The sequence below is a fragment of the Rhipicephalus microplus genome, chromosome 6 (genome assembly GCF_043290135.1).
Source record: "Rhipicephalus microplus isolate Deutch F79 chromosome 6, USDA_Rmic, whole genome shotgun sequence".
Taxonomy (NCBI): Eukaryota; Metazoa; Arthropoda; class Arachnida; order Ixodida; family Ixodidae; genus Rhipicephalus; species Rhipicephalus microplus.
This window is the reverse complement of record NC_134705.1, coordinates 129,054,335-129,079,094: the sequence shown is the minus strand read 5'-3', so window position 1 is coordinate 129,079,094 and position 24,760 is coordinate 129,054,335. Positions and strand designations below refer to the sequence as shown.

Sequence of the window (24,760 nt, the reverse complement as noted above, 5' to 3'; positions counted from 1 at the left end):
GAAAAAGTGCAGCATACAGTTGAAGCATGGCTCGTACCAATGCACCCCATGATTTTCGCGCAAGGAACCTTAAGACATATGTGATCATGGTCAGTTTTTTTCTTCATGTGAGCGATATGAGGGCTCCAAGACAAGTCACGATTTATTATTATTCCCAGGAAACGGTGGGTTTTTGATAGATAATCGTGTTTCCATTAATTCTGATGCGGTATGGCGTCATTATCTTGTGCGTAAACGCAACCAGTGAGCATTTCTCAGATGACAGCTCCAGTCCTCGTCTTTCAAGGTAGTTTGACGCCAGTGTAGCCGCTGTCTGAAGCCTGGCTCGTACGTGTAGACTCGTGATCCCTGACGCCCAGATGCAGATGTCGTCTGCGTATATCGACTGATGTACGGAGTGTGGCAGGACGTCAACGAGGCCGATGAGCGCAAGGTTGAAAAGTGTGGGGCTTAGGACCCCACCTTGAGGTACGCCGCGATAAGTATGATGGTGCCTTGTTGCACCATCTTCTGTCTAAACGAAGAAGGTTCTGTCCTTCAAATAGCTGTAGATCCATTGGTAAACGCGGCCTCCCAATTCAATGCTGCCCAAGGCGTCCAGGATGGTTTCATGTTGTACATTGTCATATGCAGCCTTTAATATCTAAGAAAAGTGCCACTGATAATCTTTTTAGGCTTTTCTGCTGTTGAACAGACGTGACAAGATCAACAACATTGTCTATGAAAGACCGTCCACGTCGAAAGCCGGTAAGAGCATTGGGGTATATATTGTTACGTTCCAAGTACCACTCCAGGCGAGTCAGCACCATTCTCTTCATCACCTTTCCAAAACAGCTGGCAAGCACGATGGGGTGATAGGAGGCCATGTCCAGAAGCAATTTGCCTGGTTTGAGCAGGGGCACAAGGCGGCTGCACTTCCACGAAAAAGGAACCAAACCGTTGCTCCATGATTCATTGTATACAGCTAGAATGGCACGCCGAGCTGTTTGTCCTAGGTTAGCAAGGGACATGTAAGTGACTCCATCAGGTCCAGGAGATGACGAGCGCTTGCATGCTGCCAATGCTGCTTGAAGCTCATCTAGAGAAAACATATTGTCCATACGAGTGTCTATGGACACCGGCGCTTTTCGTAGGTTACTCATGTTGATCCCGGACCCCTTGTTTGCAACCCTTGCACAGAAGTCTTCTGCTACATCGATTTCACGTCGGCTTTGGTGGAGAGCAAGGCATTTGAACGAGCGATGCTGTTGTGGCAATGTTCGTAGGCCGCGTATTATTCTTCATATTTGCGAAAGAAGTTTGTGGGGATCGAGAGACTCGCATAGTGACTGCCATCGTAGGGACTGTAGTGCATTGATTCGGAGTTGAATCTTCTTTTGTGGACGTCTCGTTTCCCTCTAGTCGTAGGTGGATTTTGTGCGCCTATAACGTCGTTCGGCGCGACAACGGGTTGCTCGAAGTCGCTCCAACTCCACATCATATTTGCAAAAATCTGGCAAAAGCCACAATTGAACGTTGCCTCTTGGATAGCTACCTTCATTACACCTTTCTAGGCTTTCAAGAGAACCTCCTCAGTTTCTCTCGTATTCCTTCTATGTGGAGGATCTGTACTTTGACAAGTCTATCCGTGAAGCGGGCGCGATTTCCGACTTGCTTAGACCCTTGATCTTTATATAGGTGGGGATGCGGTCCCTGCCATGCGTTTCATTGTCCGCCAACCACTGCACCTTGGTGCTTAGGCTACTTGACACAAAAGTTAGGTCGAAACAGCTACTATATGTCAGACCCTGTAAAAACGTGAGAGGGCCGTCATTTAAGCAATATAGCTGGTGGTCAGATGCAAAGGAGGACACATTTATTCCCCGACGGTCCATCTTCTGGCTTCCCCACAGCGGGTGATGAGTGTTAAAATCACCGGTAATAATCCATAGCCCAGGTGTCGCTGATATAATGGCACTTAATCTTGCTGGGTCGAAGCGACCTGAAGGCGAAATATATACTGCCACTAGCCTGAAGTTCACGTTCTTACGCCTAGCTGTCAGGCACACGTATTGGTTGGTGTCGTCCGGTGTTACTGGATGCTCAATATATGTGAGTTCGCACCTGATGTAAACAATGGCCTTACTGTTTTCGTTACGGGTTGAAGATCTGAAAGCCTCGTATTTAGAAAGTCGTATAGCATTGTGAAGACATGGTTCCCAAATTACGATAATTGGAAACTGATTCTTAAAAACATATGGCTGAAAATCTGAAATGCGGGGTTTAATACCTCGGGCATTCCATTAGAAAATTGATGCCTCTTTCACTTGTTTACGGAAGGGCTGCGGAGAGAGAGCCATGGTGCTTTTCTAGATTTGATAGCACCCGATTTAAAGCATCCAATATTTGAAGAGCGCTGTGGGTAGCCGGAGTCTGAATATTATTCCGGAGTACTCGAATTGTCTTCATGAGAGTCTTAATCACGTCTATTATTTCGTTTACTTCACTGTCATGGCTTACTCGCTCTGAAGTAGCTTTCAGCGGGTGATGCTGTGGCTCTACTGGCGGTGTCACTGACGGCAGCGCTGGCCAGGCGTCAGAGTCAATGTTTCTTGCATCTTTCCAAGGATGCTCGTTGTTGGCACTTGTTGATGCTTGTGGTGGTGAGTGCGTGATATGGGGTAGCGGTGTACCCCTGGCCTTGGCAGAGGATGTCCTAAGGGTTTTCCTATGGCGCGAACGCTGACGTTGCACTTTGGCAGCAGCCTCCCTGTGAGTGGAACCGTCTCTGGCCATCTGCCTCAGCACTTCCATCTCCTTCTTCACATTTGGGCACTGCTTTGATGACGCCTCGTGAGCACCTTGGCAATTGCCCTCATTTGCGATGTTCTGCCTGGCAGGCTTCCGTGTTGTGCGACTCCGAGCATCGGGAGCACACAGCAGAACTTGTGCAAACAGCACAAGTTCTGCTATTTTACATCACTTCCGACACAGAAGAGGTTTCGGCACGAACGGCCGTACTGTGTGTCGAAAATGACCAACTCTTACTTGAGTTGCGAGACTGCCACCCTTGAAAACTAGTTTCACGCATCATGAGTTCCCGAGACGGCGGGCTTGCAAGATTATAGTAGCTTCCGTCACTGGTTTGATTAGAATGGGAAAATCAATATCGCTGATAGAAGTGTCGACGTCGTAGATAACGATGATGATAGTTATAGCGCGAGAACAAAACGACGACACAGAGACAAGAAGGACACGAAAGACACGAAAGTCTCTGTGTCGTCGTTTTGTTCTCGCGCTATAACTATCATCATGCCATACCAACTAGCCCAAGCTGCCACACTTCGTAGATAACGCTTGCCCTTGAGTTGTTGCCCTCTGGTATGAAAGAACGTACGTTGATGTTCCCCAGCACATTCACCTATGTCAATACGTCGAGAGCAGTAAGTTGCGTAACGTCTATCGCCAGAACGTTCTTCCGGTCATTGATTCTCACATCTGTTATTTGTCCCGGAACGAGCGCCTCAAGTGACATAGACGTGACCTGGCGATCAAGTTGGTTCATGCTGTCAGTGGCATTCAGCGGGACAAACAGAATAGTGTGAACCGGTGGCTCTTGAATATTCGGGGTGGCCTTAATTACTTTGGGAAGATGTCGTAAGCAGCTTCCTCTTTGCCTTGAAACTTGCCACGGGCACAAAGTCACTTTCATCGGAGTTCTCATCACTGGCCGCAGACTATATCAGCGTGTCCTCATTGTCGACGTCACTTTGGTGGCGGGAGCGCTTTCTTAGAGTGGCCACAGACGAAGTTGAAGGTATGGGTGTGGGCCTTGGTGATTCTACGTCCATTTCCGCAGGTAGAGGAATGGCGTCTTCCACAAGCACGAATGAAAACGAGAAAAAATAACAGATACTCGCATATACTACTTCACTGTATTCATGGCATATACTACTTCACTGTATTCATGGCACTGTGGCTCAACGCTTGCTCAACCTTTCTAAAACCAAGGAGGTTACGCCCAGCGAGTATAACGTAGACCCCCTTTCTTGTCAGATAGTGCTCAATGTACATGCCAATGACTGCTAATGGGGAATGAGAGACAGAAGAATTCGACTTTTAGGTAACGCACACGCTACGCATTTATTATTGTTCAGCAACGCACAGAACAAATCTCCCACCGGCAGCACCTTGCATGTCAAAACCTAACACTGGTGGCACACTAAGACTATGACTATGACTACGAGGGACGAACGGGTGCCGCTATAATGGGCTACGCCCCTGAAAAGACGAAGAAGAGCAGTGTGAATAAACGAGCGCAATATGATTGGCGTACAAGCGGCAACGTGTTCACACTTACTTTCTTCGTCCTTGCTTGTTTCGTGACTAGTGGCTAAAAGATGAAGCCGTTGCAGTTAGGCTGGCTAGCAGTTATGCTTCAGTTCGTTGCCTAATGTTGCTCTCTTCTGACTCTTCAGCGGCTGGAATATGGCCATAATGAGAGCACTTGTTTTAACACGGCGTATTTTCCTGCGCTTCCTTATGAGATGCACTGGACAGATTGCTATGTTTTCACGCTGCCAAACAAAACTGTGTGAAGAAATAAAGAAAGAGCTTGTATACTCTCTGTTGAAAAGCCCGTCGTTTTTTTAGCATAGGTTTCCATGGAAAGGTCCACTTATAGTAATAGTAAGCACAGAAAGCTCTTCTAGTTATTAGCTGGCGAAAAAACTCCCCTTTTTCCCACACCAACCTACCAGGCTGTGCAACACTTACCTTACTAGTCAGGCGTAAATATTGTGACTAGTAAAAACATTTCTACTCTGTCTATGCACTGCCTTTCCTTGAATTTCGGTCGATAACAAACAAAAATAACTCACGCCTTTCATGTAGCACGCCAGTGCATATTGCAAAAACAATGATTAAATCAGGAATTTAGAGAACACTTTGTATTTGATATGATGACAAGTCATATGCACTAAAGAAGGATTGTGCCCTTATCGTGAACCTGGCCGTTGTAAGTTGTATATAACATGTTTCAGGTTTACTTGAGGAAATGTTTTGACCACGCAACCAGTTGTAGTATCAGGGGTTGAGAAACCTTTGTGGTGTCAGCTCATGTGACCAAGAGTTGTGTTATTAAAGACTGCAATCACCTGTTGGTGGGTTCACTCTGTTAGTCTGACTTATTATATCTTAGCATAATTAAAGCGTTCGCAGTTGAGCTTCTTGGTACAATTGACTGTTAAGTTTGCTGAGCACCAGTTTACCGTAGCAGAATGTGAAAAACGCCAGCCCCTGTCTGCATTTTCTTAGCTCGTCACCTATATCATCCAGCACGCTATAGCAGTCTATATGGCTAAGGCACTCGGCTGCTGGCTCGCAGGACGCGGGAACAAGTCCAGGTGGCGGCGGCCACATTTTAGGCAAAGGCGAAATGCTTGAAACCCGAGTGCTTGGATTTAAGTATGCGTTGAAGAGCCCCAGGTAATCGAAAGTTCTGGAGCCCTTCCCTACAGCGTCTCTTATAATCATTTGCTGATTTAAGGACATTAAACCCGACATATCAATCAATCAATATTAATCACAGACAAGTACAGTCGAATGTACCAGTCCATCTTAGGTGCAGTTTGTAAGATCCTTTGAGCTGTGCGAACTCCACGTATCGCATCAATACCGACTTTCCCTTTCCTTCATAATAGCTGCGTTGGCGCTGGCCATATCGTGGCAACTGGCGAGGCGAGCAACGAGCTCTTCAGGGAGGAATGAAGATAGAACAGAAGACGGGGATAAAAGGTTGGTGTCGAGGATGAAAGCCAGTGCAAGACCATGCACAAGTAAATACGGGCGGCACTTCATCGTACGTTGTCAGGCAGCATTATATGCGAACGTGACGAAGGGAAGTATAGTGTGCCAGTTGTAAATGCGAACGAAGCAATTCTTTACGAACTTCGGCGACTTTGAGCGTATCTATCTATGCATCTATCTATCTATGGCGAACATAAGCGACAGACCCTAACGTAGAAATGATGACATGCATGTCATGTAAGTCATGAGTCACAACTACACCCCACGCTCAAGTTGCACTCACGGTCGGTTTGCTAGCTCCACATATTTACAAGTTCCGTAGACTTTCACGCTGCCTGGCGGCCGCCAGCTTAAATTTTCAAAGAGTATCGGAGCAGCGGCGGGGCAGCGGCGCTCATGGCATGTGCATGTATGTCTTGGCTAGCGTTGGGCTTTCCCTAAAAGGTTTTTGTTGTAGTTACCGGGCGCACAAAGGTCACTGTATTCGCTGCACAATCTACCGGGCGCACAAAGGTCACTGTATTCGCTGCACAATCTCCATTTGTGAAAAGGGTGCTCTTTTCAGACACACCCAAGTAACAACTAAGGCACTTATTCGCGTTCATCTGTACCTGTGAGCAAGTTTCGTGCGTCATTTGCGCTTGAGAAACGCGGAGCATGTTTCGCTTTGCTTTTCATTCAGCTCGTGACCTTCTGATTTGTCGCTACCGCGTTCATTGCTGCGCCTTCGCGGCAAAGCTGTTACTTTTTTTATAAATGCAACAAAAATATTGACATCGCGATAACATATTGAAATCGTACATCGGTAAGTATTTGCTGAAAACTGAGGACGTGAAAGAGAATATTGAATTTCATAACACTATTTGGGGTTTTTCGAGACAAACCACGTGCTTATTGCGAGGCACGCCTTTAGTGGAGGTCGACGTGCATGAACATCTCACACCACAAGTGATGTGCTTGGAATTCAGGACCTCTTCGCCTTCAACAAGGCATTGTATCCGAGTTTCTGAAGCGTCTAGGTGGCACATATTATGCGAAGGCAAGAAGGGTTGAGCCATTGACTGATCAGCCCTTCTGAATGATGCATTCGCTGGTGCCTTTTAGAACAAAAATGAATGGCTGCCTATCAGAAATAGGCACATTGTATCGTGAATGCCCTCACCTTCATTGAAACCCTCACTGGCTGTGGCTACGCTGAAGTGGTCGGGAAGTCACTGCCTTTTCATCTGGAACCTAGTTCATAAGACTCATCAACATGGCCTCAGAATGCTCTGTCTGATTCTATCGTGAAGCTAGGCTACCATCAGGGCCCCAAGCTTTGGAAGGGCTGCAAAAAGGAGGTATCGTGACCTTCGTATATGAGTACCCTTGAAGTTCAAGTCAAATTAGGACGGTATACGTTGTCGTAGTAGTGCAACATGGCAGGAACAGCCTATGAGTTGGGCCTCTGTCTCGAGTAACACAGATACATCCTGGCCATGGTGGACTAGTGCTTGTTATTGGGTGGGGCAGGATGTTAAACATATTAGCCCTAGGTGGACATTGTACTGCTCGCAGGCTTATGGCATGCACGAACGCTCGGTTCCAGCTGGAGCTTCTGCCTCTAGCGTCTGAACTTCGGACTCGTTTCTATGACTTTTTCTGATTTGAATCAAACCTTTCTCTGCTGAGAAGCAATCCAGAACAACCTATAAAACAGCGTACTTTCAGCGTCAAGTTAAACCCGAATAGCCGCAAGCCTTCGCGATGGTATAGTGCGTGTCTTCAAGGTGTCCCCGTGGACAGGCACGCATATATGCGCAGAGCTGCCGAACAGTATGCGCGCGCCTATCAACGGCGATAACTGGAACGCGTGCACTACACTGTCGCGATGGCTTGCCGCTGGTCGGGTTTCATTTAAAGCTGATAGTACATTTGATGCGACTTCAAAGTCATCCAGCATTGCTGTTTCAATCCTTGCACACCTCAACGCATGCTTTGCCATTTTTTGCAGGACTGATGATTGCGCTCGTGATAACGTTTTGCTCTGAAAGCGTGCTTTTCCAAGCATGACATCTCTGCTAAAGACTTCCACCCTCAACTCACGCTTTTAGCGTCATTGTGCATAGCACTATAGAAAGGGGCGTCCGTTTCCTCACGACAAATTATCACGCAATCTGGACAATTAGCGAAAAAAAAATATTCGTGAACTTGTAGGTTCAGAAAAGAAGGAGGAGGTAGAGGGAGGATAGCAGAAAATTCAGTTTGGGGAGCATTAGGTTTGCTATTGTACACCGGGTGTGAAGAAAACTAAGGGATAAAGAGAATGAGTTAGAAAGAGGAGAACATAAAACAAGGGACACGTGAGATAAACTATACTGCATCATTCGATAGCAGTGGACGAAGGACTTCAGTAGTATCAGATTCCACCGTAGATCGTCGGTTCATGGAGCCTACTGAAGGCTTGCAAGCGCTGGACGTAGAACGTCAAGAACCTGTTGTACGGCCTCAGTGTGTTGTGATTTCAGCTTGCCGAAGAACGCTTGAAGTGTGTCAAACAGTGATTAAGGAACCATTAAGGTAGGTTTGTCTTCTGGCAATGCCGAGGTGTGCTGTGAATTAGCATGCCTCTGCAACTTCGGCAATGGGGGCGAAACGGCGTCAGTACTGTTCAAGGTGGTCTTGTTGGCATCGACCATCGCTGATTCATTCGGCTGCGGTTTTGGTATTTTAGTCCAAGTGGAATCTGCAGAATATATGCTTTCCACTGCGTTCTACTTCATACCAGCTAAGTACAAGCCGGGTAGAAAAGGAGATGCTGAAGCGGGGCATCGAATGGGCGCTACGGATGCAGGTGCATTGCATTTTCTGACGAACTTCGACATCGACGGTGTCCGCAATTGACGGTTGCGGTGGCCTCGAATTGTGATATGTGGTGTTTCGCCATTTGCCTCAATACAGCTATCATTTTCCCCCTAATTTTTTCGTAATCTTTTGAGGAAGCTTCGTGGGGTCCGTTGAAATTTGAACACTTGGAACAGCCAGCTTTACAAGTTGCCTCGGACTGCATTTCAGCGTAGCGAGAACCTACTAATCTGCCCTCACATGCGCTTCTCACGTGACCGGGCTTCATGCAGTTAAGACATTGCAGCGACTTATCACACATGGTGTTACAGGGTGTCGGAAGAAGCCCTTCTTTGCGTGCGATGGGAGAGAGTTGCTTATAAAATCTTTTTTCACGCAGCATGAGGTGCCCAAGCGAAAAACCTTGACGATGACACTAGCTTCATTAGCTGGCTTGACCAAGCCACTGAAGTTTTGCGAATGGCAGCGTCAACGTCGCAGATCACACCAGTGACAAAATTGGAGCCCATCTATGTAGGAGCGTTTGTTGATGCCACTCACATTTGCGATGTTGCGCAGAATTTTCAGTGCGGTAGAATGCGAAATGTCAATCGCCATGACATTCTTACGCGGGCTCACTCTGATGTCGATGATTTCTCCTGCCGCCAGTCCCTCGAGCCACGCCGAAGATTGCCTGTTGATGTACTGCATGTTGCCGTTGGGTTCGGTTGGAACAAGAAAGATGGTGCTGGCCTCTGGCCTTCTCGGCGCTCGTTTAATCGGTGTGTTCGAAAATGAAGACTCGCTGGCGATACGTCTCTGCATCTTTCAGCTTGTTACAGCTTCAAAGTCGTCGTCAGATGGTCCTACACCTGTCAGCGAGTAGACATCAGTGCCTTCGCTGTCGCAGTCGGGTCCCGTCCACTTGCTCGACGTGGCCATTACAGGTACAGGAGGACCCGGTAGATTCGAACTGGTCCTTGTACATCACTGATCAACGCAGGAGCAGAGTTCACACAGTGCCCATCTCAGAGCAAAAATGGCAAGAGACACTCGGACAACGTACCACTCTGTACGCATTTGTAGGTTAGCATCCATGATAAGGTTAGTATGCTCGACATGATAAGGGCGATGAAAATAAATTTAGGACATGGGGGCAACTTTCCATGCACAGAAATTTTCTGTGTACATTTTTTATCTCGCGCTTACTCATTGGTTTTTTACACCCAAGTAGTCTACAAAAGAACCCATGAAATTATTTTTAACCAGGCTTTATTCTCACCAGCGAAATGCCCACAATTCTTTACTGAAGGAAATTTATATTCGCAGCCTTTTAAGCCGAAGCCACTATAACAAATCCTTAAAAATGCTGTTTGTCACTTAACAGCAAGGACAACACACTGCAATCTTCCTCCGGGCAGCTATTGACACAAAATTCTTTTTTGTGAAAATTTCATCACAGGAAGATGTAAGCCGATTTTTATGTTGGAAATATTATTTGCAGAGCACTCCAGACAACCGTAGCAAAAGCATACAAAAGAGAAGTTTTGTAAATTCGGTATTTAGCTAAGATGTTCCGAGTGGCAAGCTGAGAAATTTATTTCGCGATGGCAAAACCCACTCGTCCATTACCAGAGGGCTCTAGCGGCGCCTCGAGCACGGTGTAGACTCGTCTGAGGAATACAAGACCTAAGTGCCAACTGGCATTCGCTACCGCTTCCGCTTCAATGAAGCCGCTGTAACATGTAGTTCCAGATGTTGTCTCCACCTGGAAAAAGATGAGATTTATATTACCAAGGGAAACAGGTTCGCTGGCATCGTAAAGCTGCGATGATGTTTGAAACACCTGAACCTCTTCCTCCTCCCCCCTCCCCCACGAGAACATTCAAGAGAAAAAAGTGATATTTGATCGACTTGTTTTGCAATTTCTTTTCATTTCCAAAGCCGTGCCAGTTGTGGCTTCATGATTTGTGGCGCATGCTAAGACTGGTTTACAAGCAGCGTAAAACAACAAACTAGGACTCAGCATTCCATTCACTGCCCCTTTTAGTTTATTTGTGAACCATTTTCACTTCTCGAACATTGTAATGGGGCGTAGAATGGATCATACCTTCGAGTGTTTCAGCATGATAAAATGTCTGCTCATGTCATTTCGATGATGATTTATTTTCTGAGAGCCGTGTATCTACGCCTTTCATAAAAAGGCTTCACAACACTTCTTGAGGATGGTCACAAAAAGCTGGCGATCGTAGTCGACGCTCAGGAGAACGCGCGAGTCAAGTAATATAGCAATAAATGCTGCCTGAAATTTACAGTAAAATCTCAAGTTCTGATCTATCGACAAATCAGGTTGCACCCGCGAAGTTCGTGCATCATAGGCCCAAGTATGACGCCATTAGCACCTTTGAAAGTGGCACACTCTGGAGTTACTGTGGCCACCGCGAGAGGCCGCAACGTGTTCATTTGGGAGCGGCAATCGCACTGAAAAACCACGCGTTCAAAGAAAATAAAATAAACAAGAACTGCTAAACGTGTTCTGCCGCGCGTGACGTACCTTCTCATCTTGTGTCATGCGTTTGTCTCGTCGGGAGGAAAGATGATTCGTGGGGTTTAACGTTCCAAAACCACCATTTGAATATGAGAGACGCCGTAGTGGAGGGCTCCGGAAATTTCGACCACCTGGGGTTCTTTAACATGCACCCAAATCTGAGCACACGGGCCTACAACATTTCCGCCTCCATCGGAATTGCAGCCGCCGCAGCCGGGAATTGAACCCGCGACCTGCGGGTCAGCAGCCGAGTAACTTAGCCACTAGACCACCGCGGCGGGGCGTCAGGAGGAAAGAGAAATAACCACTGTGCGCCACGAATATTTGTAGCTTCGCCCGTATTAGACGGGTTTTAAGAGTTTTGGTGGCTGCCGATTCACGAGGCAGTAAAATACTTTCATAAAGTCACTCCATGGCTACTTGTCGAATGTGTAGCAGTGCCGCTTCCGCAATATTGTTGCATGTAAGGTCTGAAAATAGCCCCGCCGCGGTGGTCTAGTGGCTAAGGTACTCGGCTGCTGACCCGTAGGTCGCGGGTTCGAATCCCGGCTACGGCGGCTGCATTTCCGATGGAGAAAGAAATGTTGTAGGCCCATGTGCTCAGATTTGGGTGCACGGTAAATAACGCCAGGTGGTCGAAATTTCCGGAGCCTCCACTACGGCATCTCTCATAATCATATGGTGGTTTTGGGACGTTAAACCCCACATATCAATCAAATCAGGTCTGAAAATATAATAACTTCTGCACAGAAGCCCATTCTCTGTCATATTTGATTCTGGTTGTATCCTTTGGCAGCACCCAATTGCGCTTCGGGTTCAGCAGTTGCGATTCCTTTGCAGTAAAAACCGTAATCAGATCACAACAAGTGCCAATTCGGGTGCCACAGTGTTTCACCACTGCGGTTGCCCGTAAGATCTATCACGTGAAAAGAAAAATAAACGTAACGCTATCGCCGACTAAAGGGAACCAGGTGGGCGGGAGAACCAGCGCTGGTGTTCACGTGTGTTTCCATTTGTTGTTTTCATTTGAGTGTGTGCGTTTGTGTTTCATTTTGGTGCATATGTTGTGTAACGATTGTGTCCTCCCCTTCTCCCATTTGTTTGTAGAATCGTGTGCGTGCCTCGCAGTCAGCTCCAAGCGCTGCTAGGACAGTGCAACGAAGCGAGCCCGCCAAGCAGTATATACGAGCGCACAGCTATGGCAGATAAACGGGAAAGGGAAAAAGAAGTGGAGGCAGCGTTCTGACACCTCCTCCACCCTCCCTCCTCGCGCTCGTGCTAGGAGGGGGGGTGAGAGTTGGCGCATGCGCAGTTGGGGGAGTGGATGGTCGCCGAGAGACGGACACAGCCCCGCGCAAAAGCTGCTTCACCTATAAATTATAGAACACCGAGGCCAGAACGGGATGCGAACCCTGCGTCCTGCGTGGCAGTCCAGTATACTGTACCACGAACCTATGCCAATTTTTATTCATTTTCGGTTGGACATCACACACAAGGGGACTACATAATCACAATACAATACACAACAAACATGATGAAACAATGCTACCACGGCCGTCAAGCACTGCTAAAGAACACCACGCCTCGAAATTCCTTGATAATAAAGCGTATGTGCATGAAGAAACACATTGATTTGTTCTTAATACCTCGACAAACCTTCATTTACTTTCTTTAAGAAGTTGTCTTACTTGCCTTCTGTCAGGTTGACATTGAAATCTTGACATTTAAGAGCGTTGTGCAGTGTGCAATGTAGTCTAACGGAAATTCATTTTTAATTGCCCTCTGTAAAACACACCAGAAGTACACCTCTTGCCAAAAGTGTCGAATACGTGGTGAATTGTTGCCGGTTGGATAAAAATTCATTTATGATAAAACGAGGTTCTCTAACGCCATAGGGATTTAACTGTCTAAACTTAGCTACGCGGGTGCTTTACTATCAGCCTCAAATTTACCCTATGCAGGCTTCATGTCGTATTATGTGAATATGTGTAATAAAGGGTAAAGGGTTTCCGAACAGTATATAATGCAACAACCAGGAGCCACGCAATGCGAATTGTGTAACCCGTGTGTCGTTGAATGCTCCAACCCCTTACAAAATCTTGAGGCATAACTCTTCCTCGTCGTTAGCCACAGCATAAATCGCGTGCACATAACGCCTTACAAGCGTGTAGCGGGTATCACACTTTTCCAGAAGAATGAAGAATATTGCCGTAATTAACGCTTCTTCACAACACAAAATTTATGATGGTTTATGGCGTACTGAAACAATGTAAGCGTGCTTGAAGCAGGTGCCTAAAATGTGTTGAAAAACGGCTCTAGAAAGACCCCTTTTTCTGTTTTTCCCCTGGCTGTGCTGCACGTTTCGCGCTGTCCTGGCGACTTTTTGCAATTATCTGCTAAAACATTCACAACCCAGATTTACTTTGTAATGCGAAGAAAATTTTTGTTCCATCATTTTTGTTAGCCCAACCATTGCGTTCCAATGACTATCCGAGCGATATACTTTTCTGTTTAGGTGCCACATAAACCCCAAAGCTTCCTCCCCATTAATAAGTTCTTATTCTTCAAAAAGTAGCGACTATGCCTGGTCTTAAACATCTTCCTTCGAATTTTTTTGCGCTCTAACAGAGTATTACGTTTTGATCGATGTATACGCCAGAAAATACCATCGCATCATCGTTGTGGCAACCTGCGCTGCATTAAAATGCTGAGGCACTTTGCCGGAAAAGGTTCGTATTGCCATTTCTGAAAGAAATATACTTTTTAGGGCGCATGTAATGTGTCAGAAAGAAGACAGGATAGAGCGCCCTAAATAATGCAATACCAACCAGCCCAAGTACAGCCACACTTGTCGTATAGTCAATTTAATGAAACTTTACCTTTGACCTTACAATTTTTCTTTGTAATTTCAAATGTATTTATTCAACTAATTCATTCCATTCTCAGTAGAATATGTAAGCTACACTGTTCCTAGAGTTATATATAGGGTCGGTTGGAATGGTATCTTGCGAACATATCCTCTTGGTAGTAACGTGCATGTATTGCTGCTGTGCGTTTAGCAACTCAGACCAATTGGTTACACTGATAGTAAGTCTACGTGACCATTAAAAATGCCAATAAATAAAACAGCCTGAATTTTCTGGCTCTAAAGATTCAATGTGATTTGATATTGCATGGCTTATAAATTCAAGTTTAATGTGCCTGTTTAATCCGCTCATATAGTAACAGCTACGGCTTAGCCTGCTGGCGAATGCTGATGACTAGAATATTTGAGAACATCGGAGAACTTGAAAATTGTGAGCTTCAAATCGGCATTTACGCTACTGCTTTATCATCTGCTTGAATTTGAGTTTAGTGGGTATTTTTGCGGTTTTTTTTGGGGGGTAGATAAATGGAAGCATACCTTCAAAACGTAGTCTTCAGGCCTCAGGACGATCTCTAGTTCGCCAAATATGAAGGTGACGTCGGATGGCCTCATGTTGCAGCGGAGCTCGTACTGCGGTTGGTAGTTTTCAGTAGAGAACAAAACGATTTCGAGTTTACTTTTTATGTACTGTCGCAAATTACATAGTACGATTAAGCAAGTTTTCAGTGTGATTGTTAGGGTTATATTATGTTGCGTAGTAAGATTAATATTACATGTAGAGATAATAAAGATTACACAGGAACTCCGATGGTTAACAGACTGTACAGGTGACCTGGCATAAATTATACACCCTTACCCCTTTTCGCATATCGAATGAAATTACACCTGTTTTATATCGATCCCCTAAATGATGGTTTTGACAACGTTTTAAAACGATGCCGCTAGCACCAGATGCCACACCGAATAGCAACAATATTTTATTATAACTTGGTGTGCATCTGAAGACAATCGATAAAGATCTATATTGAACTCTCTGTAATGTTTCATCAGAACTATTTTTGAGAAAGGTGCTTTAAATCTTGACTTTACCAGTTTGGCTAATGAGGACGTAGCAAGAATGCTGCGTGGACACGAAACATGTCATAGGAATCAACATCTCAGCATCAGGTACGTTACGACAATATGTCGAAGAGCACTTACTCCTAAATGTTCAGCAGATACGTAATACAAGTTAATATACACCATAAAAATTAAAACACTTCTTGGTGAATGCCTTCAATTAATTCCAGGCTTTTGTTGAATAAACGAATACGTTTTGTTCTAAGTAAATATTATCGTGCTAGATAGAGAGCGCATGGGGAAGCGTACGTGTCAGCGCGTATTGTATGCGCCTGCGTTTACAGCACACTTGCCGTGATATGACTTTTACATACTAACGTTAATTAATTGTCGCAAGTATCACAAGTCTAAGTTTTTCGAAGTTGTTCTTTGCCTAAAATGAAGCTCAGCGGTGCTCAAAAGTAAATTTTTTTGTAACTTCACGTTCTTCAACATCTGGACAAATTCTCTTCGCTTTCATGGTAAAAAGGGCTGCAGCGCGAGCACGAATGTGCTAGAAGAAACAGACAAAAGTCGAGGCACGGAAAGCAAAGAGGACAACACGAGTGCTTTCCGTGCCTCGATTTTCGTCTCCTAGGATCTCCAAGATCTCCTAGGAGACAAGACAAGACAAGACTTTCGTCTGTTTCTTCTAGCACATTCGTGCTCGCGCTGCAGCCCTTTTTACCATGAATTCAAACCAACTAGCCAAAATTGCCATTCTTCGCTTTCTCGCCTTCGTGCTTGCTTACGTCACGCTGATGCACAGCTACTTACTTTTCCATTCTCGATCTTCCTGGCGCCAAGCAGTGTGTTTATTTTCTTTATTTCGCTGGCGGGTCCCCCAATGAAGGGCTCCGTTGGAGCCGGCTGAGCCCACGATGCTTGTAGCCTCTCTCTCTGACCAGCCACTTTATATCTGCGTTTTTATTGATACTTGGTTAGAAAGAAAAGTGCAATTTTAATTCAGTCATTGCGACTTTTCTAGCTATTTCTGGTAGTTGTCTTAAGACTTGTTCGGTCATTATAATTCGGGTTTGAGCGTAGGTAGTCCTGTTGTAGCCTGTATTGAACACCTCACTGTGTGTGCGATGCATGACAAGTCAGCCACCTAAAGTGTTTCGCACTTGAAATATGTGTGTATTTGACCTGAATGCATAGTTTTACACACAAAAAAAAACTGAGAGTGATCACAATGACTGTGACAACTGATGTCAATGCAGTTTGCATTTAGTAATGCTCGTTAAATCCCGGCAATTTTCTCGCAGGAAAACTATAGACAGCCTTTCTGGAAGTACTTACCCATTTAGATGAACCTGAAAGGCACTGTCGAGTGCATCCACGAAGGTCATTGAACCTTGGTAGTGCTGCTCATTTGCACCTCCGAAGAGGGCTTCCCCTGGAGCGGTCACGTCGGTGCTAAAGTAAAGTCCCACCTTTGGACTGCTGATTACACCTGATTTAGCCATTTCGTAAAGCGTAGAGTTTGCGCTGAGACGCAGCCCGAAGACGCCGTCGAATGGCTTGTCCACAAAGCTGGGCACCCCGTGGAAGCCTATTCCATTCACAAACTGAAGATTTCCGAGGGACACACCGCTGAGTTCATGAGCATCCCGAAATACGTAGCCGGTTACGTTGCCCCTGCAGGAAAACAAAAGTGTGTCCGAGTTGAGGCTGGGAGAACGTGTTCTCCTAGATGACAAAGAAAAAATATATATACTTTATTTCGAGCAAACTTGAACTCCTTGAACGAAAAACCAAGGCAGTTTAGCGGTTTCGCCGCAAGCGTGCCAGTTGTGGCAAGCGACCGTCTACCGAAAAAATGAAGCCCGTTCACTTCCTGCCACTCTTTTTTTTTGTTTTGGATTGTGGCATGAGACCAGTTAATGTTAACGGCTACCGCATTATATGACGGGACATGGTATGTTTAGTCATTGACAAATGAGCACTTTTGCTTTCTCAACACAACAGTGCGTACTTATACGCAAACGAAAATGTTTTGTTGTTCTGTGTGCAAACTTTTTAGAAAGACTGCACACTCGTTCGTAGCTTACACTGCGTTCCAAATATTTTACGTGGTATAGGGGATGACAGCCCTCGATTTATACGTTTTTTTACGCCATCACTACGGTCTTCATAATCCTGTACGTAACTTCTTGAGCAAACGGCATAGCAGGAAACTACACAGTGTCCCTGCAAACTTGCACCTTTGTCCCAATGTCTTTCACCCATATTCCTCTATTCAGTACCAGTTGTTAGCTTGAGTGGCTACTGCACATGCAGGAGCAAACGATGCTGAGGAACGCACGCATGCTTTAAGTGCATGAAGCCCATTTGCTTGTAAAATCACACATTATTCTTTCGTACGAGCTACTGGAAACAAATCCTATAGAAATTGTCTTTGACAGTTATTTACGAATATTCAAAACAATCAAAGGAATGAGTAGCATTTCGCAGAGGTGTTCTTACAGTATTCATAGGTGATGGGCCTATTTTTGGACGCCCATTTTTTGCGTCTTTTTGTGGAAATCGTGGAAATTTTCCAAGTCGCATACATAATGTTCAATAGCGACAGATCTCCCACACCACTTGGAGACATTAGTCCACAGACTTCGTCCTGAAGTAGCAAGCACAAACAGCTTCCTGCACAAAATACATCAATATAACTCCCGGAATGCCATTGTGGTCATGCAGAAGAAAATGTTCATTATATTCTTTTGCAGTGCGTCAAATACGTGAATGAAAGAAAAAAACTAATTTTGCAAGTCTGGACAGATGGCCCTTACATTAAAAAAATTACTCGGACCATGGCCTTGCAAGCATCGTCAGAAAAAGGCGAACATCTTCCTAACAGACTTATTCGTGGAGAGAACGGGCTAGACAAGCACCAGTGACAAACAGCCAGAGGTTTAAATATATGAAATGATGTGTTCGTGCACATACTGACAGTAAAAAAAAAAGATGTGCGTGTGAACATAATATGACTGTGTGAACTGCTGCAAGAAAAGTGTACATTCGCAGGATATTTTAACTGATTTCAGTTCTCTATTATGTTTTTTTGTTTGTTCATTATTGAGTACTCAATGATATGGAGTAGCCGAGGCACTATGGGCCTTTACCTCTGCACAGTAAAACAGATAAAAAAGAAAAGAACAGAACACATTTCGCAAGCGACATCTTTTCTTTTATTGTCTGCACTTTCGCCGTTGGTGAAGAAGAGCACATGTCAGCAGTCCTGCATTCGCGTTCAATTTAATATCAATGCTTGAAAGTTTGCGAAAACGTGAATCTTCTTGCAAGTGATGTATACTTAGTTATCTCTTAGTTATACTTAGTGACATCGCCGATTTGATATTACCCGCCTATATTCATATCATGATTATTTTTGTTGTGACACTTCCTAATTACCCTTTATTTGCAGGTTAGCCTGGCCGTTCATTTTATTCTCCAAATGAAAAAAAAAGTAACACAATGTGTCTCATTGCTCTTTATTTTTGTGCCTTGTATATAAGTGCTTCGTTCGTCATTTTATGAATGAACTTGTGTCCTGCTTCTATATCTACGTGCTCAGAATTTTTTCATCATCCCTGTGTAATTGTAATAGCACCTTTCTCAAACATGAGCAAAGCTCTTTTAGCTGAAAAAAAAAATGGCAGCATATCCGCGGGGTGAATGATGGAGAGTGGGGCGAAGCATTCGTTCGTTCATTCGTTCTTGCTTCCATCTGTCCATGCATCCGTCTGTGTGACCATCCATGCGTCCATTCGCCCGTCCGTGCTTGCGTCTGTTCGTGCGTCCGCACGTCCATCTGTGCGTCCGTCCCTGCGTTCGTTCATGCATCCACCCCTGCGTCCGTCCAAGCGTCCATCCGTCGGTGCAGCCATCCGTGAGTCCGTCCATGCATCTGTCTGTGTGTCTGCTCATCCATCTATTCAACACTCCAAGTACCACCATCTCGCATCTTTTCATCATATATTCCGCATATAAAAGCACCGCCATCTAGCGGACATTCCAAGGACTAAACGAGAGGTGGCACACGCACACTTTCTTACGGCTTGCGCTTCGGGTCTACTTCTCACCTTTAACCACCTCGAGTTCATGGTATATACTAGTTCACTGTATTCATGGCACTGTGGCCCAACGCTCGCTAAACCTTTCTAATGTCAAAGGGGTTACGTCCAGCTAGTATAACGTTGCAACGCTTTCTTGTCAGATAGTGCTCAATCTACATGCCAATGGCTGCTAATGGGGAATGAGAGACAGGAGAATTCGGCTTTTAGTTAACGCGCACGCTGTGAATTTTTCATTGTTCAACAACGCACAGGAGAAATCTCCCACCGGCACCACCTTGCAGGTCAAAGCGTAAGACATGTTACGTACTACGGTGAGGGACAAACGGGTGTCACCTTAAGGAGCTTCGCCCCTAAAAAAAACCACGTCAGGCCTTATTCAGGAATACGCGGGTACACTCACCTTCCAAAGGGTGTGGCACCATCTTCCCAGTCACTGCTCTGCGTCGTCGACTCACTCCAGTCATACATCTTGTGTCCAACTGAAGCAGTGCAATAGGTGAAGTTAGATAAGACTTGTGATTATTTCAAGACGTACCTAATGTATCAGGTATGTTTTCGCACCTTGGAGCAGCATGATTCCACTGTTACAGGCACTCGTAACACTTGCAATTTGTGATGATAAGCTTATACTTCCTATATTGTCACCCTCATTTAGCCTCGATCAATCTTGCCGCTAATGTATAGTATTATACGGTATCTTTTTTTTTACAGCTGCTGTTTTTCCCTTTACCGTTTCTTCCCTCATTCCCATATGCGATACTGACGCGAAATAGCTGCTCAAGTTTGTCTATTTTGTTTATGATATTCTAGAAATGTTATTGTTAGAGCACGCTTCACAATAAAAATATTAACCAATAGTTTTGTCAGTGATATTTTTTTTATTTCTACATACGCAATCTCTATTCGCATGCTTCAGACGGGAACATACCCTGGCCTCGTAACCTGTAGCCATTACTTCGATATTTCAGAACTTTGTCCGGGCTGCCGAAATTGCAGTAATTTTAAACACATGCTCTGGAGGTGCCCCTTTTTGCAAAGCAAAAATGAAAATTTTTCTGAGAACTCCTTTCATTTAATGCTCACGAGTCCGGTTCTCATACAACAAGTCAAGGCTGTCCAGAAGGCCCACGATGCAGTGGTGAGTCTGGGCCTCCCCGTCCCAACGTGGGAGCGGCCCGCGATCCTGCCCCTACAAAAGGGGGGTGGAATCCTTCAGGGCCCCGATAAAAGTTTTTCATCCATCATTCATCCATCTACCCCAGCTGTTCATGCAACGCTCTGTGACCTTATTTTAGGTATAATTTTTAGGAGTATTTTGTTTGAAATATGTACTACTATACACACATCTCTGAGCCGTCTTCCGGGTTTAAAATAGCAGAAGAGACAGCGACACTGACCAAACCAGAAACGGATGTTTTGCACAAATAATTATACATATACGCTCTCCAAAACTGTGAAACAGCGAAGAAAACATTAGGGGGGGATGTCTACAAATGGTACTTTTTGGTAAAAACATTTTATATAACAACATTTCGTTTTGTTTATTGTATACGTATCTTTCACAATATAGAATTGCTCTCTTACACACTAAATATATATCTTATATAGAAATAATACAGTCAAACGTGAACCATGTCGTGCTTCATTGAGTGCATTACCATGTAGCAATCTGGGAGGAAACACCAGATAAAACCATACTGGAGCAGTTCACCGCCCCCGTAAGGAACTATAGGTTTCAGCAAAGATTATTGTGGAGGGGTGATGAGGGGTTCTCCTTTACCTTCACCGCAGTGGCCTTTTTCAAAGCTATGGTGTATAGTGTACTTATTATCTCGTTTTTTTTTTCGGTGTACATGAACGCACGCTCAGCGGTCTTCCTGTAAGTTGTGTTATCGTGAATGAACGCGAATTTCTCGTAGACGGTGTTTCCATGTCATGTGATAGTCATGTCATGTGATTCCATGTCAGTTGCTGCTTCTCTTCGTATTTCTGTGATAATGATTTTAAACTCTCAAGTTAATCATCTGCTTAGATAGACGTATTTTGAGGAAAAGCACTTTTTTCACTTGCTATAAGCACACTTTTTATGGCATTCCAGTGTCCACATGCAGGCCTAATAGTGTTCTTTAACACAGATGAGGAGCAGTTTAAATGATTCAGCATCGTGCGCTTAGTTTAGCAATAGTAATATTAATAATAATATTGTTGATAATATATTATAGTGGTGCAGGGCTCCGGAATGTTTAACCATATGGCGTTAAGGTTAACATGCATTAACATCGCGCAGTGAATGGGCCTCTACTATTCCGCCTACATCCAAGTGCGATTGCGGTCCCTGGGATCAAACCCGCGATGTTTAGAGTCAGCAGCCAAGAGATTTAACCACTGCTCCATCACGTCGGACGTCTGTGCAATGTCGAATTTCTTTACGCTTGTAACGTTGTGCGTTGTACAGAGAACATTCACTAACTCATTCTGGAAAAATAATGTAGTTCTGAAAATTTACTTGTTTAAATGCTGTGAGAAAGATTGAGTAAGCTTCGGTACAATGCGGCTCCGAAATACGTACAGCAGGGCTCCCCTTGCGTGCAGAAGTAGGCAGGAACCCATGTTGTACCCGCCGGATCAAGCATGACCAAGAATTCCTGTGGTGGCGTACCTAGCTTGAGCTTTGTGAGGTATGTGAGCTGCAATGTACGCCAAAAAAGCATCTAAAGCTAGTTTTCATTTTTTATAAAAATAAAATGTCCTACACTACAATATTCAAACTACAGTAGCGTTAATGGGACGGGCCACAACAACTTTCTGGTGAACTACGTCATTGGCATTATGCGAGCACAAGGTTTCTATTTATTGCGGCATTTGCGGGTTTAAGGAAACGGTTGTAGATAATATAGAGTGTTATGTCACTTGTTTTCTAACGAATATATACTATGGGACACTAAAAAGGTGGGCAATAGGCATCACTCATTTTCTAACATAATGCTGCTCAAGAGAACTTGACATTAAACACTTTTAAGAGCTAAGATGTTAAAGCAAAACGAAATACGTCTATCGCCTGCCAAAATAAAATACCTCCATGCCCACCACGTAGCCGTCCATGCTGTTAGGAGCAGCCACCGCCTAGCGATGAGGCAGATGTCACAGCCGCCATGTCGAGTTGGCCCGATGTGGCCCTATTCGAGTACGAGTGATGAAAGGCCAGTTCATCTACCGCTACAGCTAGGTCTGCATGTTACTTTCTGGGACCAGAATTTGGACATTCTTGCATGGTCTGTGATGGTGTGTGGGTACACTGTATTTTGTCTACGACAAGGAAAAAACTAGCATAAGCCAAGAAGGTTTCGTTTAGCCCCTCAGAACACCCAGCTTCGCCTTATGAGGGGCGAAGCTTCTTAGACCGTGGGTCATTCCCTCCTCTGTTGTAGTAGTAGTAGTTTAATGATTACTAGAAGTATTATTATTATTAGTAGAATTATGTAGCCACCTGTAGTTTATTAATTCCTCATTATAGATGGCGTTGTGTGTATATGTCCAGGAAAATTGTATCGCTAGAGGGCATTAGTGGTTTTCATATACTTGACGATTTCATATAGTTGACGAATGCACGAACAAACGGACGCACGCACGAAATCACAGACTGACGGACGGACGGACGGGCGTTTGACAAAAATGTCACCCAATGCTGCCATGTCAAAGGACGTCTTTTAAATTAGTCCTCTCTGAGTGAGACTTGACTTCAGATCGCGCTGAAATTGTCGATATTGATTTTCGCTATGACTGAAGTCTAGATGGCGATTCTTAAACAGAGAGTTTTGGTTCCATGGTCAGGTTTCAACTGATTGTGATCGCGTGCCATTCCTCACAAAAAAAATACTCAGCACCAGTCTCATCGTGGTAGCTTACCCGTGCAAAGCGGTAATCATTGAAAAATGCGGAAAAAATAATCTGCAGTCCCAAATTAGCAAAGCCCCGAAACTTCGTTTTGTGTGAAGCCACAGGCTTCTGTAGCGGAAGGTCCGTTGGGCCGAATTCGGTCCGCTTACAACGTCTTTGAGGTGCCTGATCTACTGTACTGGCAATGAACCATACGCTTTTGGCTCGTGTTTCCCGTGTCTATGCACCAATTGAAAACTTGTACAATCAAAAGTGTGATGGATTCAGTTCCCGATTGTATGATAAATCCGAAATCAGGAAGTCGGTGCGTTTTGACATGTGAGCCCTTGTCAAAACCTCGGCTCCAGCACACCCACCCCCTGTTTTAGAATTCCTCATTGCATGCTTCTATCCTGCCCTTCTTGCCTTGCTTTTGAATTGCCGATTGTATGTAGTGAGTGCCAGCAAAATTACAGCTGCATTCGGACATTAGATAGCTTAATGATTGAGAGAACTCGCAACACAGCTCTCACGACTTCTTCTCTACGAAGGGTAATAACGCAGTCATATTAAGGCCTTTAAAAAACAGAAACCAATGACCACCTCGTCTCATTGCTTAGCAAAGCGTTACGAGAATCATCGCTGATCAGAAGGATTGTTAGTGTACGCTTACATTGTTGTAGTTGACCAATGGTACAGACACCGTTCTGGGTGCTTGACCGGCAGGGCCATTGCTAGGAAGAAGAAATGTATGCTGTCCGTGAATAATTTTTGTATTCAACAGTTCTTTGAACTCGCTCATAACCATGTCGACAAAAAGAATGTACACAGACATATAGGTTACTGTATCTTCTTGTAAAGAAAATACTTTTGAAAGGAAAATGAAGGAACAGGGTCATATATTTGTATCAGCAACTCATAAAACAAAGATAAGCGTCTGTTCAAGGGTCATGAGATCAATAATACTTTAGGTACGCATAGCAGCTATATAGCGGATCCAGTAGCAGGTTCAATAATGCAATATCAAGTTTAACAGTCGCAGTTCGTGACCGTTTTCCAAGTGGTCGCCGACTACGTAAGGTATTAAACTGCCAGTATGAAATCTCATTGCACCCTATAGTAGCATATGACCTACAAACAACTTTCATAAATTGAGACCCCTTGATTGTCGTGTTTTTAGCTCTTTATGACTTTTTTCCAGCGGTGGGTCAAAGAGCTTTCAGATTACTGGGCAACCTTAGGTGTATTTTACCTTTCAAGTCCTATAAGATTGTGAATCATGTTTATGAAAGTTTGACAAGACTCAAAGACAGTGGTAGAGATAAACGTGTAAATGTTTTCATGAAATGCTGCAGATGCTTGCCTGGTTATTCGCCTTACATGATACCACTACAGGTTGTGGGTGATAATTACGGTATGTACACTGATAACCACATAACGCCTACAACACAACCAGTACTTCTACTGATATAAGCAAAATACACATGTACAGAATATTCATCATCGAGAGAAGAAAAACATTGTACCACACCTTGAGGCATGGGCCACGCAAGGTCCAGCCCATCCCAATAAGACAAAGACGCTTAGCTCGAGCATTGGCATCCTTGTCAACGACGGTATTCAGCTTTTCGATGGAGGCAGAAGCAGCGTTTGTGCGCTTTTGCTGGCGGGCAAGCTCTGATATATACG

At 44.6% G+C, this 24,760-nt stretch overlaps 1 protein-coding gene across 1 annotated transcript; it reads right to left on the bottom strand.

Moving 5' to 3' along the window:
- Positions 1–9,865: 9,865 nt before the first annotated feature.
- On the bottom strand, positions 9,866–24,760 carry LOC119183054 (lysosomal aspartic protease). The gene is made up of 8 exons (XM_075866540.1): positions 24,603–24,760; positions 23,745–23,805; positions 21,765–21,882; positions 19,596–19,674; positions 16,425–16,763; positions 15,900–16,041; positions 14,562–14,654; positions 9,866–10,378 (listed from the first exon to the last, which is right to left on the bottom strand). Exons 1-8 carry the CDS (start codon positions 24,671–24,673, stop codon positions 10,208–10,210), a joined length of 1,074 nt encoding a protein of 357 aa, XP_075722655.1. The 5' UTR covers positions 24,674–24,760; the 3' UTR covers positions 9,866–10,207.

Coding starts and splice junctions, on each gene's coding strand:
- LOC119183054 (XM_075866540.1), bottom strand. CDS start 24,673: ATGCCAATGCTCGAGCTAAGCGTCTTTGTCTTATTGGGATGGGCTGGA. Junction 19,675..21,764: donor CACGCAAGGGGAGCCCTGCT/GTACGTATTTCG, acceptor GCACTGCTTCAG/TTGGACACAAGATGTATGAC. Junction 10,379..14,561: donor CTGAAGACTACGTTTTGAAG/GTATGCTTCCAT, acceptor ATCTTTTTCCAG/GTGGAGACAACATCTGGAAC.